At 37.3% G+C, this 16657-nt stretch overlaps 1 protein-coding gene across 4 annotated transcripts in view; it reads left to right on the forward strand.

Moving 5' to 3' along the window:
- PCMTD1 (protein-L-isoaspartate (D-aspartate) O-methyltransferase domain containing 1) overlaps positions 1–16303 on the forward strand; it is a 43064-nt gene extending 26761 nt beyond the window's left edge. For all 4 annotated transcript variants that reach the window (XM_072329091.1, XM_072329093.1, XM_072329092.1 and 1 more), the window contains 3 exons: positions 7224–7395; positions 8935–9058; positions 13638–16303. In XM_072329091.1, coding sequence (XP_072185192.1) covers positions 7224–7395; positions 8935–9058; positions 13638–14008 — 667 coding nt within the window. In that variant the 3' untranslated portion in view covers positions 14009–16303. The remainder of the gene's footprint in view (positions 1–7223; positions 7396–8934; positions 9059–13637) is intronic.
- The last annotated feature ends 354 nt before the right edge of the window (positions 16304–16657 follow it).

Genomic DNA, 16657 nt, shown 5'->3' on the forward strand with positions numbered 1-16657 from the left:
AAAATTACTGCATAGAAATTTTGCCAGCACCACTTCTGGCTATTTTTCTAATCTTAGTAAAAAATACCATTATTGTAATGGTATGTAAGGGACTTAAAAGCTGCCACTGTAGATAGTAACAGCTGCTTTGTTATAGAAGTTTTTATGCTTTTGTTGTTTATTCTAATGTTCATAGAACATGCAGAAAATCCCAATAAGTAAAATGTGTGTAACTTTTCAGTGAAGCATTCTAGCAAGCCATGAGAATGCATTTATACATGAGCCAGACTTGTTAAGAGCTTTAAGAAATGCATAAACAAGGCAGAATGAAAATAGAGGAAAAAATACAAAAAAAAAAAAAAAAGGAAAAACATGCTCTTGTCATTCTGTTGTTCCATTTTTAAACTAAAAGAATTAATGCTTTAAAAATTGTTCTAGTATCTAATTTAGTTCCTAGTGATAGGATCCTAAATGAAGATCACCACCAACACAGAATATGGGAAATAATTATTGAGGAGATGTGAAAATTTATTTCAATGCTCTATAGTATAAGAAGCACCTTTAAATCTGGTCATTACTTGATCTAGACTATTTCTGCAGTAAAGTAAGTTGAAAAAGGCTAACAATTCTGTGAATTTTGTGCATTGCTGTGGCATGGCATATTACAAAAAGTCACCTTCACCAGTGGTTTTCAAAGAATATAAGGCTTATGTCAGTTTAAAAAATGAAATGGATTACATGATCTAGAAGTTTCTTGAAAGTTTCTTTCTGGCTTTACGTATACTCAGAGTAGGATTTAAGAAATCATTCTAAATGGAAGAAGCCCTGAGAGTATTATATCTTAAATATAAATGAATATGGGTTGGGACTTCCTAGGTTATCTGTAGCTCTTCATTCTCTGAGGATAATCATAGGAAATACTTATTTTTCAGTTTCTGTAGATGTGTTTTAAAATAAAAGGATGGTATTCTTGATGGTGAAATTGGTTTAGAAGATCCTTACCCATCCTAAGACATCTTTCAGCTGAAAATAATGGGTTTATGAGAAGTTTGATTTAAAGTCAACTCTGTGAGCTCTTTTATTGATTCCCTACTGTTGGCAATTATGTACTAGAACACAAATTTTCCATGGAAAAATTGTTCCAACATAGTATAAGCATAATTAAAATGGCTTGCTGTAATAACTGGGCAGTCTTATTAAAGTTGAAGAGTAGCCTGTAAGTTTAATTTATTTTGATCCACTTGCTCCCTATCCCTGACATAAAAATATACATTATAGTTTATTTTATTTTTCCCTTTTTGAAGCTCCTGAGGGGGGTTACTGTGTATTCCATTTTATTAAAAAGCCTTCTGTACTATTAGAGGGGAGCAGCTTGATGACATTGTTCCCTTTGGTATGGATTTGAGTTGATTGAACACTAGGAAGTGACTGTGGATGGAAAACGAACATCCTAAATTTATACTGAAATGGTTTTTCTTTTTGTAAGAATTGAGAACCAAGCAGAGATGGGAGTGCAGCAAAATAGGCAGAAATGTATTATTAGGGGGTATTCTTATATTAATTTTGGTGGTTAAGTGTAAAATGTAGCTGGAGAGATGCTGACTTTAAGAACAGTTTTTTTCTTCTCTTAGCTAAAGACAAGTGTCAGCAGTTCAGGTAGTTTCCCAGTATTTTTTATAAGCATATTATAACACATTTTACTGTACCCCTTAAGCACAAATCTGTGGATGTTAAAAGTTGTTTTTCATTCAAAGTATGTCACTTTGTGCTCAGTTTTATTAAACTTGTTACTTTCTAAGGAATCAAGTGTATCTCCTACTTAAAACAAAACACAATTCCTTACCTCTAGTTTGAAGAGCTGTCAGGATTAATAATATACTACATTAATTAAGGCTTTATAGTCAGTACAGCTCATTCCTTGAAAGATGCTGTACATCTTCAGAGCTGGAAGTAATTGAAAGTTGGATCGGATCGTCTGGATGGGTTATATGGTAGGAGCTACCAATGAATTACTTCGGGGGGGGAGGGGGGGAATCTTGCTCAGATTTACATATTTTGTTACCACATGGATACTAGATTGGTGGATATGGATACAAGAGCAAATAATTTCAATCTTAGTTCTTTGCTAAAAGAACTTTGTTTTTGTGTTTTTTGTTGTTTTTTTTTTTTTTTTAATAGAAGCTCATTTTATCCCAATAATAGTGTTTCTTTGTGTTGATACCTGTGGAGATTCTTAAAAGAATGCATGTAGTAATAAACTATTTCATAATCATTTTCTTAATGTGCTGCGGTGAAGGCAAAAGCTCTTTAAATCTTACAAGTAATACTTACCTGAAAGAAGAGTACTGTGCCTATATTGAATTTATAAAGTTTCAGTGCTGGGGGGGATGGACATGAAATGCCCATCCTTGAGGGACAAGTAACAGAAATGCAAGGGAGGATAGGACAGAATCAGGTCAATACACTTCAGGTGCTTTACTGCTTTACTGTTGTGGTCCAGTGCTAAACAAGTTTTGTATGAAATTAAATTTATCCAGTGGCGTTCATTCATACACAGGAACACAGGTGCATGTTATCTGTAGTGGAAACTCTTAATTTCTGTTCTTTTGGCTGCTTTCTTGTAAGTAAAATACTGGATTCAACTGAGGAATCAGATGTGATTCAAACGTCTATAGATTATTCTAGTTCTTTAGTCTGAGGTGTTTTGTTGTTTTTTGTTTTTGCTTCTAATCTAAGGGGGGGAAAAATCTTGGTTTTCAGATATAATTGTTGGACCACCCTGGCTATCTAATAGTGATCAACAAAATGTAAATAACACTTGCTGTTTAAGTTGTTTTCATAGTTACATTTCAAATTGGTAGCTAAATGAAATATTATCCCACCTTGATTGGTAGCTTGTGTTTGCCATTACTGTATGTTGAGGCACTTAAACCATTCCTTTTCAACAGAGTCATTACTATAATAAAAATAACTCAGTGTAACACAAAAAGCAGTTGAATATCCAAACTATTTTCATAACCTGGAGGTAATAGTATTGAAATTACCCCCAGTGGATGTAGTATAATATGGGACTGAAGGAATTTGGTTTTGAGATTAAGTTCCATTGTAAAACTATGTGATTGATGCCGTTTTCTTACTTTAAAACTAATACACTTAATATGCTGTTGGTAAACATTCCCTTGTATTTGTTAAAACTTGTGTTAAACTTTAAGGTCAGTCCCTCACCAGATGGTGGGGAGGCTTATAGTTCATTGAAGTAGAGTTTAACCTTGCTCATCTTGGAGATGGTTTGGGAAAGTCAGTGACGCAAATTCTCTAACCTATATTTTAGTCTTTTGGAAGGTAATTACAAATTACTAGATTACATAGATACCCCAAATGGTACACTTGTCAGTTTCCTGATTCTGAGATGTGTGTTTCGTTTTGTGATAATAGGGTTGGTTAAAGATTCAGGGAGTGAGGAAGGAGTCTCCATTTCTTCAATGATGAAGGCTTACTTGGATTGCAGAAGAAGAACTAAGTTTTGTTGTACAACTTAACTAAATTTGAGAATTCCATAATGCTCTAAATTACATAAATCCCATATGCATTTTTGTCTTGTATTTTGACATTGTTCATATCATAAAACACAAAACAGATAATTCTGCAGGCAGCTTGAATGAATTGGCACTGGCTTTTGAATTCAGGTGTTACTCTGACTAGACACAGTTTAAAATTTTTTCCTCCCATGTTCTCACAGAATCACAGAATGACCCAGGTTGGATGGGACCTCATGGATCATGTAGTTCTAACCCCCCTGTCTAACAGGGCCACCAAACATACACATTTACTAGATCAGGTTGCCCAGGGCCCCATCCAACCTGGCCTTGAACACCTCCAAGAATGGGGCATCCACAACCTCCCTGGGCAGCCTGTTCCAGGGCCTAACCACTCTCCTAGTAAAGAACTTCCCCCTAACATCTGGGTGGAAAGATGTTGTGTATGGCAGTTGTAGAACTATATGGTATAAACGGGCAGCCAACATAGTACTGTAGGTGTTATCATTGTGTTGCCAAGTGAGCTGAGTCACTTGTTTTCCATCTGACCTGAACTAAAGAGATGTCTTTTTGAATTGCATGTACTTTATTTAGGGCTGCTGTGGGAAATCAGTCTTTCAGAAAGCTCTTACTCTGACAAATAGGTTTTAAACTAGCTGGAGCTACTGGAGTGAAGAAGGTCATGTTAGAAGTAGTAGGCCTAACCACTATCTGTCTGTCTCGGTAATAAGCCTCATGTCTCCACAAATTTGTACTAACATAGTTCAGCCATAGTTTAATGCACCAATGGGCGGCAGACTTAGTCTCTAGTACTTAGCCTGTCTTGATTCTTATAGGTGTAATGGGAAACTTCTTCAGTGTCATTCTTGTATACTTTTGACTGCAAGCTGCAGAACTAAATGAGAAATTCTTTATAGCTTCTACTGTATTTGTAGGTCTCTACATATAGTGTATGTTTGGGAAATGTTTTGTTACTTTGTTTTGTCTTTGCTTTCTTGGAAATTTCTTTCTGTTTTAAGAGGATTGCTTTTGAGGATCTAAGGACTGTTTTAAGGTGATTGGTTGCTTCCAGTAGAAGCATTCTGAGAATATCTGGTCCTAAGATTTTGGAGGAGTGTTTTGAGTAGCAATGTTGTGAAAGTTGTCAGGCTATGCAACTAGTATGTCCTCTGATATTCTAAGTATATAACTTAGAACCAGTGATTATTTTGCTATCTAAAATTGCATCTCAGAAGTGCCTTTTCCTCACCTCTGTTTTTTTATTGTACTTTTGAAGCCTACAAAGGTACTTTGCCTAAATTTTCAAGTTAAATTTGTTTGATGCTTTACTTCAGCTGTAGACAACCTGAAATTAAAACTATATGTTGAACTGTCTTTTCACTAAATGTTGAAAAATATGATCCTCCATGCATTTGAGAGATCACTGATGAAGTGTCAGTGCTTTGGGTTTCCTGTTCTTCTGAGCATTTAACCTTGCCTAATGCATCTGTTTATATTTCTCTTTTCTTCTGAAATTACTTCAACCACAGTTTATTTTTGCTGCCTGCTTGTATGAAGTTGGCTGCACTCCCCACCTGCCACCTTACTCTCTTTTTTTTTTTAATCTGTCAGTGTTGACTGTAGCTTTCACTTCTTCCATCAGGCTTGGATGAGGAAACAACAGCATGGGCTGTCAGCCGCACTGAACATATAAGGCAGTTGTAGTAGCTGGTATGGAATTCTGGGGTCTATATTTGACTAGTCTAAGTATTGAATTTTTTTCAAGCTCATACACCCTATCTTGAAAATGAAGCTTTTCAAGCAAAAGCATAGCTTAATGTAAGACTAATTTGTGAATGGTAGCATAGATAGGAGAGTCAGCTAAGCATTATAGGCAGTGAGATCTGCTAGGCTTCAGTGTAACTGTAGTGATTATTTGAATATTGTCAGGTGTTGTACTGGGATGACCTACTGCAAACCAATTCAAAATGGTTTTTGAGTGTAAACTGTAAAGCTCATAAAATGGCTCTATGCATTTTATCATAGAATCATAGAATTACCCAGGTTGGAAAAGACCTTGAAGATCATCAAGTCCAACCGCAGCCTAACCAGTAGCCTATCTCTAAAACAAACAAAAAAAAACCAACAACAACAAACCTCTGCTAAATCATATCCCTGAGTACCACATTCAAATGGCTCTTAAACACATATAGGGATGGCAATTCAACCACCTCCTTGGGGAGCCCATTCCAGTACCTAACCACCCTTTCTGTAAAGAAGTTCTTTCTAATATCCAACCTAAACTTGCCCTGGCACAACTTGAGGCCATTTCCCCTCGTCCTGTCACATGTCACTAGTGAGAAAAGACCTGCCCCACTCTCACTGTAAGAACCTTTCAGGTATTGGAAGAGAGCGATAAGGTTTCCCCTCAGCCTCCTCTTCCTCAGACTAAACAGCCCCAGCTTCCTTAGCCTCTCCTCATAGGGCTGATTCTCCAAGCCCTTAACGAGCCTCGTTGCCCTTCTCTGGACCTGCTCCAGTACTTCCATATCTTTCTTGTGCTGAGGTGCCCAAAACTGGACACAGTACTCGAGGTGAGGCCTCACCAATGCCGAGTACAGGGGCAGGATGATTTAAAGAAGTATTTAGAAGGAACAAGTTATTACTTTTGAGATGAAGTTGAGAGGCATTAAATTTGGTACTGCCAAATGACACGGAACCACTTCTGTAAAGACAAAGTGTTAGATTTTAAAATTTCTCCAAGAGAACCATAAATCCTTTCTGTGAGCAACTGTGTAACATCGCCTGTTGAAGTGGGTGGGGAAAAAGGAATATACTGACTGTTTTTGGTGTCTGGGGGGAAGTTGTGTGTTTTTTTTCACTTTTCTTAATGCAGAGATGTAAATTACATTATGATGGCATGAACATCTTAATCAGAGACTTGCTGCGAAGATGTGAAAAATGTCAGAAAATATCTTTGTAGTGGAGAACATATACAGCTTTATTGTGTGCATCTTTTGCTATTTTGTGCAATGTCAGGAGAACTTAGTCCTTGCAACTTCTGCTTTATACTTAAGTCCACTTAGAAGCAGTTATGTAACTTACATTTGCTGAAGAAAATCAGAACAAGTGTTTCTCAGAATTAATCTTTTTTTCCTTACTTTGTGCGTGGTCAAAACTTTTCCATTGAATTTATTTTTGAGGAAAACGGATTGCTCTCAAAGTGGAAAATGAGGGATGTGGAGGAAAACCATTCTTAAAAGAGCCTACTTTTCTCTTTTAAAAGTGAGGGGGAAGGTACTGGGAACTGGACTATGTTGCATAAATATTGAAATTCAGCCACCTAAGTATTCAACATGTGTTGATTAACATCTGTCTGTTTTGAAGGGAATTTATTGTATGCCTCGTCCAGAGAAATGTTGCAAGTCTAATTGCTTACTGTTAAGAAGCCTGATGTTTCTTTTGGGATTTTTTTTTTTGTTTGTTTTTATGCGATGCACTCACTAACTTTTAAATAATTGTTATTTGGTCCATCATTGAGTAGAAACAGCACATTGCTTTCTGCTTAATATTGCTGTGTTTAATGCCAGTTGTTAAAATGTGTGCTAATCTTTTTTTCTTTACATAAGGGAAGATGCTAAACATACTTTTGTCTTTAACTGGACTGGCTTTTCTCAAGAAAAAATGATTTTATTTTTATGTCTTCTCTTTTTGTTTTCTTGTCCATAGATTTGAGTTCTGTGAACCTGCATTTGTGGTTGGTAACTGTTTGGAAATAGCTTCAGACAGTCATCAGTATGACCGGATTTACTGTGGAGCTGGAGTCCAGAAAGACCATGAAAACTACATGAAGATTTTATTGAAAGTCGGAGGCATTTTAGTAATGCCTATAGAAGATCAGGTGACTTAATGACAATTTCCCCTTATTATCATATGCTACATGAGAAATACATGTATAATTGACTAAATTGAACATTAACTGTTGTTGCCTTCACTCAGTATGCTACTGCAATTCAACAGGTGTTTTTGCAATACAGTCTTGAAATTGTTTTCCTTTAAATGGTGGGAAAGTTTCAGTATCCTGTTTATCTGTGATAAAATTGTTTTGTCTCCAGTGGAGTTATAACTCCATTCTTAAGTAATTTAAATATACTATACTAGTCCTAGTGCTGCCTTGAAATCCTTGCCACACATGTTCAGTTAACATTGTAACACAACAAAACTCTCTGGAAAAAGGGAATTGATTTTATGTTTGTAATTAATGGTAAGAGATGAAAAGTTAAAGAAAAAAGGGCATATTTCCAGCAATTTTCAGTGTTGGTTTTTTGTGTTAGATTAGACATTTTCCAGACAGGTGTATTACTTTAATAATACTTCACACTGTTATCACTTTTCATCCTTAGATCTCAAAAGGCTTTACAAAGGTAAGTATTATTCTCCCCGTTTTGCTAATGGGAAACCAGGGAACAGAAAACTAACTTACATAGATGTCCTCTTGAATGTAGATAATTGCTAAGTTGTTTGCTGGTAAGCTTTCTAGTTACTTTCCAAAAATAACTGTCACTATGTGTTTCTCAGAATATCCAAGTGATTTAAATGTGGTGTCATTAAGTTATATAAATAGTAGAGAAAGTATTTATTGGATGAAGATACCATCAGTTGAGATGGTCTAGATTTGAAAGCAAAATTAAAACTGCCATTATATCTGTCTTGTGTACAGATGGTCAGGGTAATGGAAACTGTAGAACGTAAGGAGAGGCTAGAAGATGGGTTCCTCTAACCTGGAAAGGAGGGGAAAAAAAACCTAATAAAATCAACTGAAGAAAACACTCAGCTACAGAATATCTTATTGTCTTATTCCTGCAGCGTTTACATGACAGGCAGGAGTTAATTTTTGCAGATGCGCAGGAAATTGAAAGAAAAATGTTGCAGATTAGTAGCAAAAGAGTATTCTGCCTTGCTAGAGGGAAAACAGTTTTTTGTAATGAGTTGAATACTGTGAATAGGTTAAACAATAGCAGATTGTCTGGAGAGCTTGTAGAATCTTAGTCCTAGGAGATTTTTGTTTGTAACTTTATCAGAAAAAAGTTCTGAGTTGCTAAATTTAACTTTTGAGTTAGTCATGTTCAGTCAGGAGGTTGGACGTTAGAAGTTGCTTCCAACCCCTAAGCATCCTTTGGAAAAATTGGAGGGGGAAGCATAAAAATTACATTAGGACTCTATTTTCCAGTTGCGTACCTCCCCACTTCAGAATAGCCTTCTTCAGTACTCTAGTGACAGCAAAATATTTCTGGGAATATGGAAGTACTGGTTATTTGGAGAATAACCTCTTATAAATGTGAAGTGGATGAAAATTTCACTGCTTGAACACCAGTCTAAGCAGTATTGAATATGATAAAAACATAACCACTAACTTTTTGTTGTTCTTGTTCTTATGCAGCTAACACAAATCTTGAGGACAGGACAGAACACATGGGAAAGTAAAAATATCCTTGCTGTTTCATTTGCCCCGCTAGTGCAACCAAACAGAAATGACAATGGCAAACATGATACTGTGGGACTGCGTAAGTGTCAATTCTACTGGCTCCCTTGCTGTTCAGTGGGTTCTAATGGTGCTTGTTGGTGTTACTGTAGAAGTGGGGAGGCTGTCCTTTACATATGTTTGACAGAATAGAGACATAGAACTTCACATAATGGCAGCTCACTGATAGTTTGTGCTGCTGGCCATTCTGTATTGCTGCACAACCTGTATCTCAAATTAAAATGATGCATTGTTTCCAGCTTGCTTTTCCAGACTCCTTTTCCTATTGTATTTGGTTTCTTTTCTAATGAGATCTAACAGACTGAGCTAATACTAAGTTTATCAAAAGTACTGATGTTTAGACAGTCTCACAGAGGGGGGGGGAAAAAAAAAAAACAAACAACCCTCTTTTCTCTCCCCTTTGGAAATGGGAGGCACTGGTTTACACTGCAGCTGTGGTACTGGAGAATATTAATAGCCGAGTTGCCCTTATGTTTGAAGCTGTTAAGGTGATTCTCGCTTTCTTTTATAGTCACTGATGTGGGCTTTCTGATCACAAAACTTTTCAGTTAGATTAGGAAGGGTATTTGGAAAGTCTCTGAAAGCACAGCTGTTGCCAGGATAAGATGATAGAATGATGAGGAGAGGAAAAAAAAAAAAAAAGGGAAAGGTATAGAGTTGAAAATTTCTGCTACCACAAACAGAGAAAGGAGTAGTATTACATAGGGCTTCAGTGGCACGTAGGGATTTAAATAAACCCAGCAAATAAACTAGACAATAACAGTTTTCTTCTGCTTTGTTCTGTTTATGTAAGACTGATGTGGACTGATTCTCCCGTACTATTCACATGCCTCTTGCTTCAATGAACAGTTATAAATGCAAAACAGATCTAAGCCTTTCAGTGTCTAGGTTGCCATATCCCATTACGGCTCATCAGGCTATTAATTTTGAGGGTATATGTGAACATGCAAAGAACAGTTCCTTACTAAAAATCATAGAATCATAGAATGGTTTGTGTGGAAAAGAGGGTTTCAGTCCCTCTGCTATAGGAAAGGGACACCTCCCTGCAGACCAAGTTGCTTGAAGTCGTATCCAGCCTGGCCTTGAATGCTTCCAGGGAGGGGAGGGGGCACTCACAGCCTCCATGGGCAACTTGTTCCAGTGTCTCACTACTCTTACAGTGAAGGATTTCTCCCCAGTATCTGCTACAAATCTGTCCTCTACTAGTTTAAAACCATTTCCCCTCATCCTGTTGCCACATGCCTCTTTCAGGTTCTAAAAGGCTACTGTAAGGTCTCCATGGAGCCTTCTCTTGTCTAGGATGAAGAGCCTCAGCTCTCTCAAACCCTCCTCAGAGGGGAAGTGCTCCAGCTCTGATCATCTTCATGGTCCTCCTCTGGACTTGCTCCAACAAATCCATGTCTTTCTTCTATTGGCAGCTTTGGAACTAGATGCATTACTCCAGGTGGACTCTCATAGAAGCAGAGTAGAGGGGCAGAATCATCTTCATCGACCTGCTGATCACGCATTTCTTGATGCAGTGAAGCAAGTCTGCATTGCTGGCTTATGTTGAATCTTTAATCAATTGACACTCGCAGATCATTCTCCTCAGGGATGTTCTCTAGCAATTCTCTGCCCACCCTTATCTATGCTTTAGATTGCCCTAACCCAGATGCAGGACCTTGCTCTTAGCCTTTTGAACTTCATGAGATTGGCCTGGATCCACCTCTCAAGCCTGCTAAGGAAGCATGTCTTCTCTCTACCATGTCAGCTGCATCACTCAGCTTGACATGGTCTGCAAACTTGCTGAGGTTGCCCTTGATTTTACTGTCCATGTTGACTACAGAGATGTTAAATAACACCAGTCCTAAAACCAGTCACTGAGAATGCTATTAGTCACTGGTCTCCACTTGGACCTTGAGCCATTGATGGGAACTCTTGAGTGCGACCATCCAGCCAATTCCCTTATCTAGTGAGTGGTCCATCCTTCAAATCCATTTTTCTCCAATTTGGCAACCAAGATGTCATGCAGGACAGTGTCAGATACTTTGTACAAGCCTAGGTTGTACAAGTCAGTTGCTCTTACTTTATCCAGTGTTGCTGTGACTCCATCATAAAAGGTTGCCAAGCTTATCAAGCTTGACTTGCCCTCAGGGAAGCCGTGTTGGTTACTAACAATTACCTCGTCTTCTTTTCCATGTGCTTTAGTAGGGCCTTCAGAAAAGGATCTACTCCATGGTCTTGCCAGGTTCAGAGATGAGACAAAATGGCCTACAGTTCCCTGGATCTTATTTTTTCCCCTCTTGGAAATGGAGGTTATGTTTCCCCTTCTGCAGTCAGTGGGATCTTTACCAGACTGTCCTGACCTTTCAAATGTCACGGATGGCAACTTCATCTGCCAGTTTTCTCAGAACCCGTGGATGGATCTCATTGGGTCCTGTGGACTTTGTCCCATATGGTCTTTTAAAAGATCATCTAGAGAATTTTAGAGTTCTCTATTACCATTCTCATATTACAGAAGAAAACAGCATAGACCAGTAGCATTTAGAAGTCAGCTGCAGCATAGTAAAGGTGTTTCTTGTAAGTAGCTTAATAGAATACTCTTTAAATGACTGTTCAGTTAGAAGAGGAAGAAAGAAATAAAATACAAATATGCTGCTACCTTGCCACTACTATCTAATTATGAATGCATTAGAAATTGAAGTTGTCCTGTGAAATAAAATCGGTAAGATAATGCTTCTTTCCTCTGCTCGTTTTGTCTTTTTACTGTCGGCTACAACTGTATTCAGTATTGTCAATATTAAGCATCTTCTTGGTCTCAAATTTTAACTAGCATGGAGTATAAGTCTGTGTACAAAAAATATTTAGTTGGAAGTTCATTGAATGTTTTTATACTGAATCTGTATTGGCAGTGTTTTTGTAAAATTTATTTCTTCATTGAATTCTCCTTTGCACTAGTATCCATAAATTTTAGCCTATTTTACGTAGGAACAAAAATGAGAAAGTTGAACAAGCAGCAGGTTTAGCTGATGTAGAATCATAGAATCACCAATATTTCCCACTAAACCATGTTCCTCAGTACAACATCTAGATGTTTTCTTTAGCACCTCCAGTGATGGTGAATCTCCCACCTCTCTGTGCAGTCTATTCCAGCACCTGACTACTCTTGGAAAAGCATTTCCTAATGTCCAACAAATCTCCCCTGGAGCAACTTGAGGCCACCCATAAGCCTTTGCTTCTCCAGACAGCAATCCCAACGCCCTGAGCTGCTCCTCCTAAGGCTTGTGCTCCAGACCCCTCCCCATCTTCATTGCGCTTTTTCTGAACATGCTCCATGGCCTCAAGTGTCTTTCTTATAGTGAGGGGCCCAAAACTAAACACAGTACTTATGGTGCAGCTTCACCAGGTTGAGAGGAATGATTACTCCTTGCTCCTACTGACAACACTGTTTCTGATACAAGCCAGGATGCCACTGGTCTTCTTGGCCATGTGGACATACTGTTGGTTTGTGTTCAGCTGAGCATCAACCAGTGTCCCCAAGTCCATTTCCTCTACATGGTCTTACAGCCACTCTGCCCCAAGAATGTAGTGTTGCCAGGGGTTGTTGTGGCCAAAGTGCAGGACCTGGCACTTGGTCTTATTGAACTTCATCCCACTGGCCTCAGCTCAACTATCCAGCCTGTCCAAATCCCTTTGTGGGGCCTTGGTATCCCCAGGCAGATCAACACTTCCTCCCTACTTAGCGTCATCTGCGGACTTTCTGAGGGTACACTCAATACTCTCATCCAGGTCATCAGTAAAGATATTGAACAGAACATTCCCCAGTACTGACCCCTGGGGAGTACCACTTGTGGCTGCTTGCCAGCTGGATGTGATTACATCTACCACCATGCTCTGGGCTTGGCCATCCAGTTGGTTCTGTATCTCTTATTGTTTTGTTTGTCTTGGAATTACTTGGCAATGTCATACTGGGTATGTTATCCAACAGCCCAGCAATACTTAATTATCATCTACTTATCATTGCAAAATATGAGGCTTTTGACGTTGTTACTTTTTTTTTTTTTTTTTCTTCATTCAGAAATTTTGATGCCTTTTCTGCTGCAAAGATAAGGGCGACTTACTTGGTCAGCTGTGATCTTGGTGTTATGATCATTTGGGTTTAGCAGGAAGAAGTATTATTTGTGGAAGAAAGAGGGAAAAGCACTTGCCTAAACCCTTGTGACATGGTGGGGGAAGCATTGCCAGCAGGAGGTGGTAGGAGCAGCAGGTCCCAAGGCATGCCATATTTGAAATGTGCTAAAATCAATTTTTAAGTATTTTCTGCTTCTCTTGCACATCTGTCAAAGGATCTCTTAATAGCTTGGACTGTGTGTGTTCTCTAAAAGAGTAATCATATTCCAGAAGCAGTCTTCAGTCCAAATCTGAGTATGTCTGGAGTAAGATATGTTTTTCAATAGAGAATATGCTACAGGGAATCCTCAGTCTACTCATTTAATTTGTATATTGCATCATGTACTGAAGTTTCATTTGTTCTTAAACACAAATCTCACTTTCTTGCAGCTAATGTTTTTGTTAGAGGGAAATTCTGCTTCATGAGTATAACTCTCTCTCTTTCCTTTTAGCTCCGTGTGCTGTTAGGAATCTTCAGGACCTAGCTCGAATATATATCAGACGCACCCTTAGAAACTTCATAAATGAGGAGATGAAAGCTAAAGGCATTGCTCAGAAGGCTCCTCCTAAACGGAAACGCAGGCGATGTCGTAGACGCAGAATTAACACCTACGTGTTTGTTGGTAATCAGCTCATTCCTCAGCCTCTAGATAGTGAAGAAGATGAAAGAATGGAAGATGATAACAAAGAGGAGGAGGATAAAGATCACAGTGAGGCCTTGAAGCCAGAAGAGCCTCCTCGAAATCTATTGAGAGAGAAAATTATGAGTCTACCATTACCTGAGTCTTTAAAAGCATACTTGACCTATTACAGAGAGAAGTAACTTGTTTTAAGTAGAAGTAATGCCTACTGATAGTTCCCTTATTCTTGAAAATGTAGCATTTATTAAGAAATAGGTGGACAAATTATTATTAGTCTTTCATCAAGACTGAAGTACAGCGATAAATCATAACTTATCTTTATCTTTGCTACAAGGAAGACTTGCATTCAACAGTAAAATCCCTTTTTAAAAATCTATTTTTCTTTAAATTTTGAAAATGCTGTTTTAACTCTGATAGAAAGATATATTCCATTATGCAGCACTACCAGTATTTTGCATGGTATGTCTTTTTGATCCCTAACAGATCTGTATTGATAAAAGGATGAGTGAAATTTTATATCTGCTAAATAGTTGTTAAACACATGCATCTGACTTGAGCAGTTTGTCTGTATTTATTATTAGGGGAACATTTTAAACATGCAGACACTTATCCTCTAATGTCAGTACCAGACCCTTTAAAAAGTTAATTTTACTATGGCTTTGTTGCAATCATTATTATTATGTTGGTATAAATGTATTCCAACAACACAAGTGCAATAAATGTATACAGACACTGAATTAGCTGGCTTTAATGAAATATGAAAGTGCAAGTTCTGAAATGTCAGGTGACCCTACTACTTCTGCATTTACCTTTTGCCAAAAGATCTTGAGAGAAGTAACAGCTTATCTCAGAGCCTTAAAGAAACATCATATTGAATGAAAAGGAAAGCAATGCTTACTTCAGCTCTGCTTATACTTAACTCCATTGTATGCTTTCAGTATTTCTAACTAGAGGCGCTTCCTCACTTGTGAGATGTTTAGGACAGTACTTTTTTGTTTATTTCTGCAGCTCATGGCATTGAGACATAATGTTTTGTAGTACAAGACTGTACTTTAGATTTGTCATCTGTATTTACTGCTTTTAAGTAGAAGTAGAACTTCAACAAAATTTAGTTTGTATTGCTTATTGAAATAGTTATTATAGTAAAAGTTAGAATTTGTTTGGCAAGTGCACTTTAGTAAATAGGTTTTATACTTAACATGCATCTCCAAGAAGGTAGACTTGTGCTAGCCTATATTTTGTTTCTGAGCATGGCTCTTAGCACAAAACTATTCATAAAATCGTATGCATCTTTTGGAAACCTATGAGTAGCAGTGCAGCTGTGGGGATCCACAATAGTGCTGATTTAAATTGTTTTACAATTTTTCCTCTTCTAGTTGTGAAGTTATTTGCAGTTCTGATTTTTTTTTTTTTTTTTAAACTTTGTATGTTCTTAACATCTTAATTTCATAATTCTTTGTTGTAATGTAACCATGAAGCAAAACACTGTTTATTAAGAACTTGACATGATGTGCATTAAAAGCCACGGTCATTGGAACAATCTGCCTGGACCCAGTGAAAAACATTCCTTATGAAGAAATATCCTGCACAATACATTTTTAATACTGATAATCTTTCTGTGTGTGAAATAACAGACAATATAACCAACTTTTCTAAAACAGTAAAGTTCCTAGTCCAAGTATTTATAACCAGCCAATATTAATTCAAACTAACAGTCAAGTATTGACTTCCAGATATATAAGCTGAGACAGAAGATGCATAACCCTATGACAGTGACCCTTTATTGTGCATTTCATGCTGCAGTCCCTGGTTTTTTGTTTGTTTTTTTTTTAAGGTACATGATAGTAATGTTTAAATGGAACTTCATGAAGGCCTGTTGTACCAGCATGTGGAGTTATTTTCCGCAATATATTTACAGTATAAGTAAACAATACTATTTGAAATAAATGCTCTGACTTCATTCTAAAGGCAGGAAGAACTACTAAGGAATAATTTTCCAAAATAATGATACTAATAAAGTAGTTGTGATGCTTCAGCTATAAGAATTGAGCATAATCTTGTTTTAAGTAGGTTATTTTAGATGGAGTTTAAATCATCTGAAGTTTGAGATGGTTTTTTCCTCTCCTTTTCTTGGAATATACATCGATAAACTCAAGAACTTGAGATTATTGAATATCACTTATATACTTTAAGGACTCTATACAGGATGCTTTTGGAGAATAAACTTCTGCGTTCTTTCACTCCTGTGTACTTGGAGAAATGGACAACGGATGATTTGTCATGATTATTCAGTATGTAAGTCTTTTTGCATTCACTGAAAGAGAATGTTTCTTCTGTGTTTTTATATGTGGATTTATTTTACACTCTTGAATTTATATTTACATAAAAAGGTAGAAATGCAAAATGTAATAAAACTTAATTTTTGCCATCTCACTTGATGGGGACGTTGTTGCAATAAAATGGTTTTTCTGGTGGTTTCTGCTTGCTTGAATTCCTGTGTTTCTGTGGAAGTTATAAGTTATTTGGAATTTCAGGTATCAGTTTATTCATAATTTGGACACTGATTTCATAATAAAGGTGATCATTGAGTCTCAGAAATATTGGAAGAATAGTACTTGGCTACATTTTGAATTTTGGTAGAGGTTGAAGGATGAGATATTCTTGACACAGAAAAACTATTCGGGGCCCAGCAGTACTTCCAAAGCACTTTTGAAAAGAGTTTGTTCTACTCTGATTTCTAAATATTGGGATTGGTTTAACCCTGAACAGAGCTAATACTTAGGTCAAAATAAATAAGGGAAAACCTTGAGATAAGAATAACAAGGGTGGTG

This window comes from Excalfactoria chinensis, chromosome 2 (assembly GCF_039878825.1).
Source record: "Excalfactoria chinensis isolate bCotChi1 chromosome 2, bCotChi1.hap2, whole genome shotgun sequence".
Lineage (NCBI taxonomy): Eukaryota > Metazoa > Chordata > Aves > Galliformes > Phasianidae > Excalfactoria > Excalfactoria chinensis.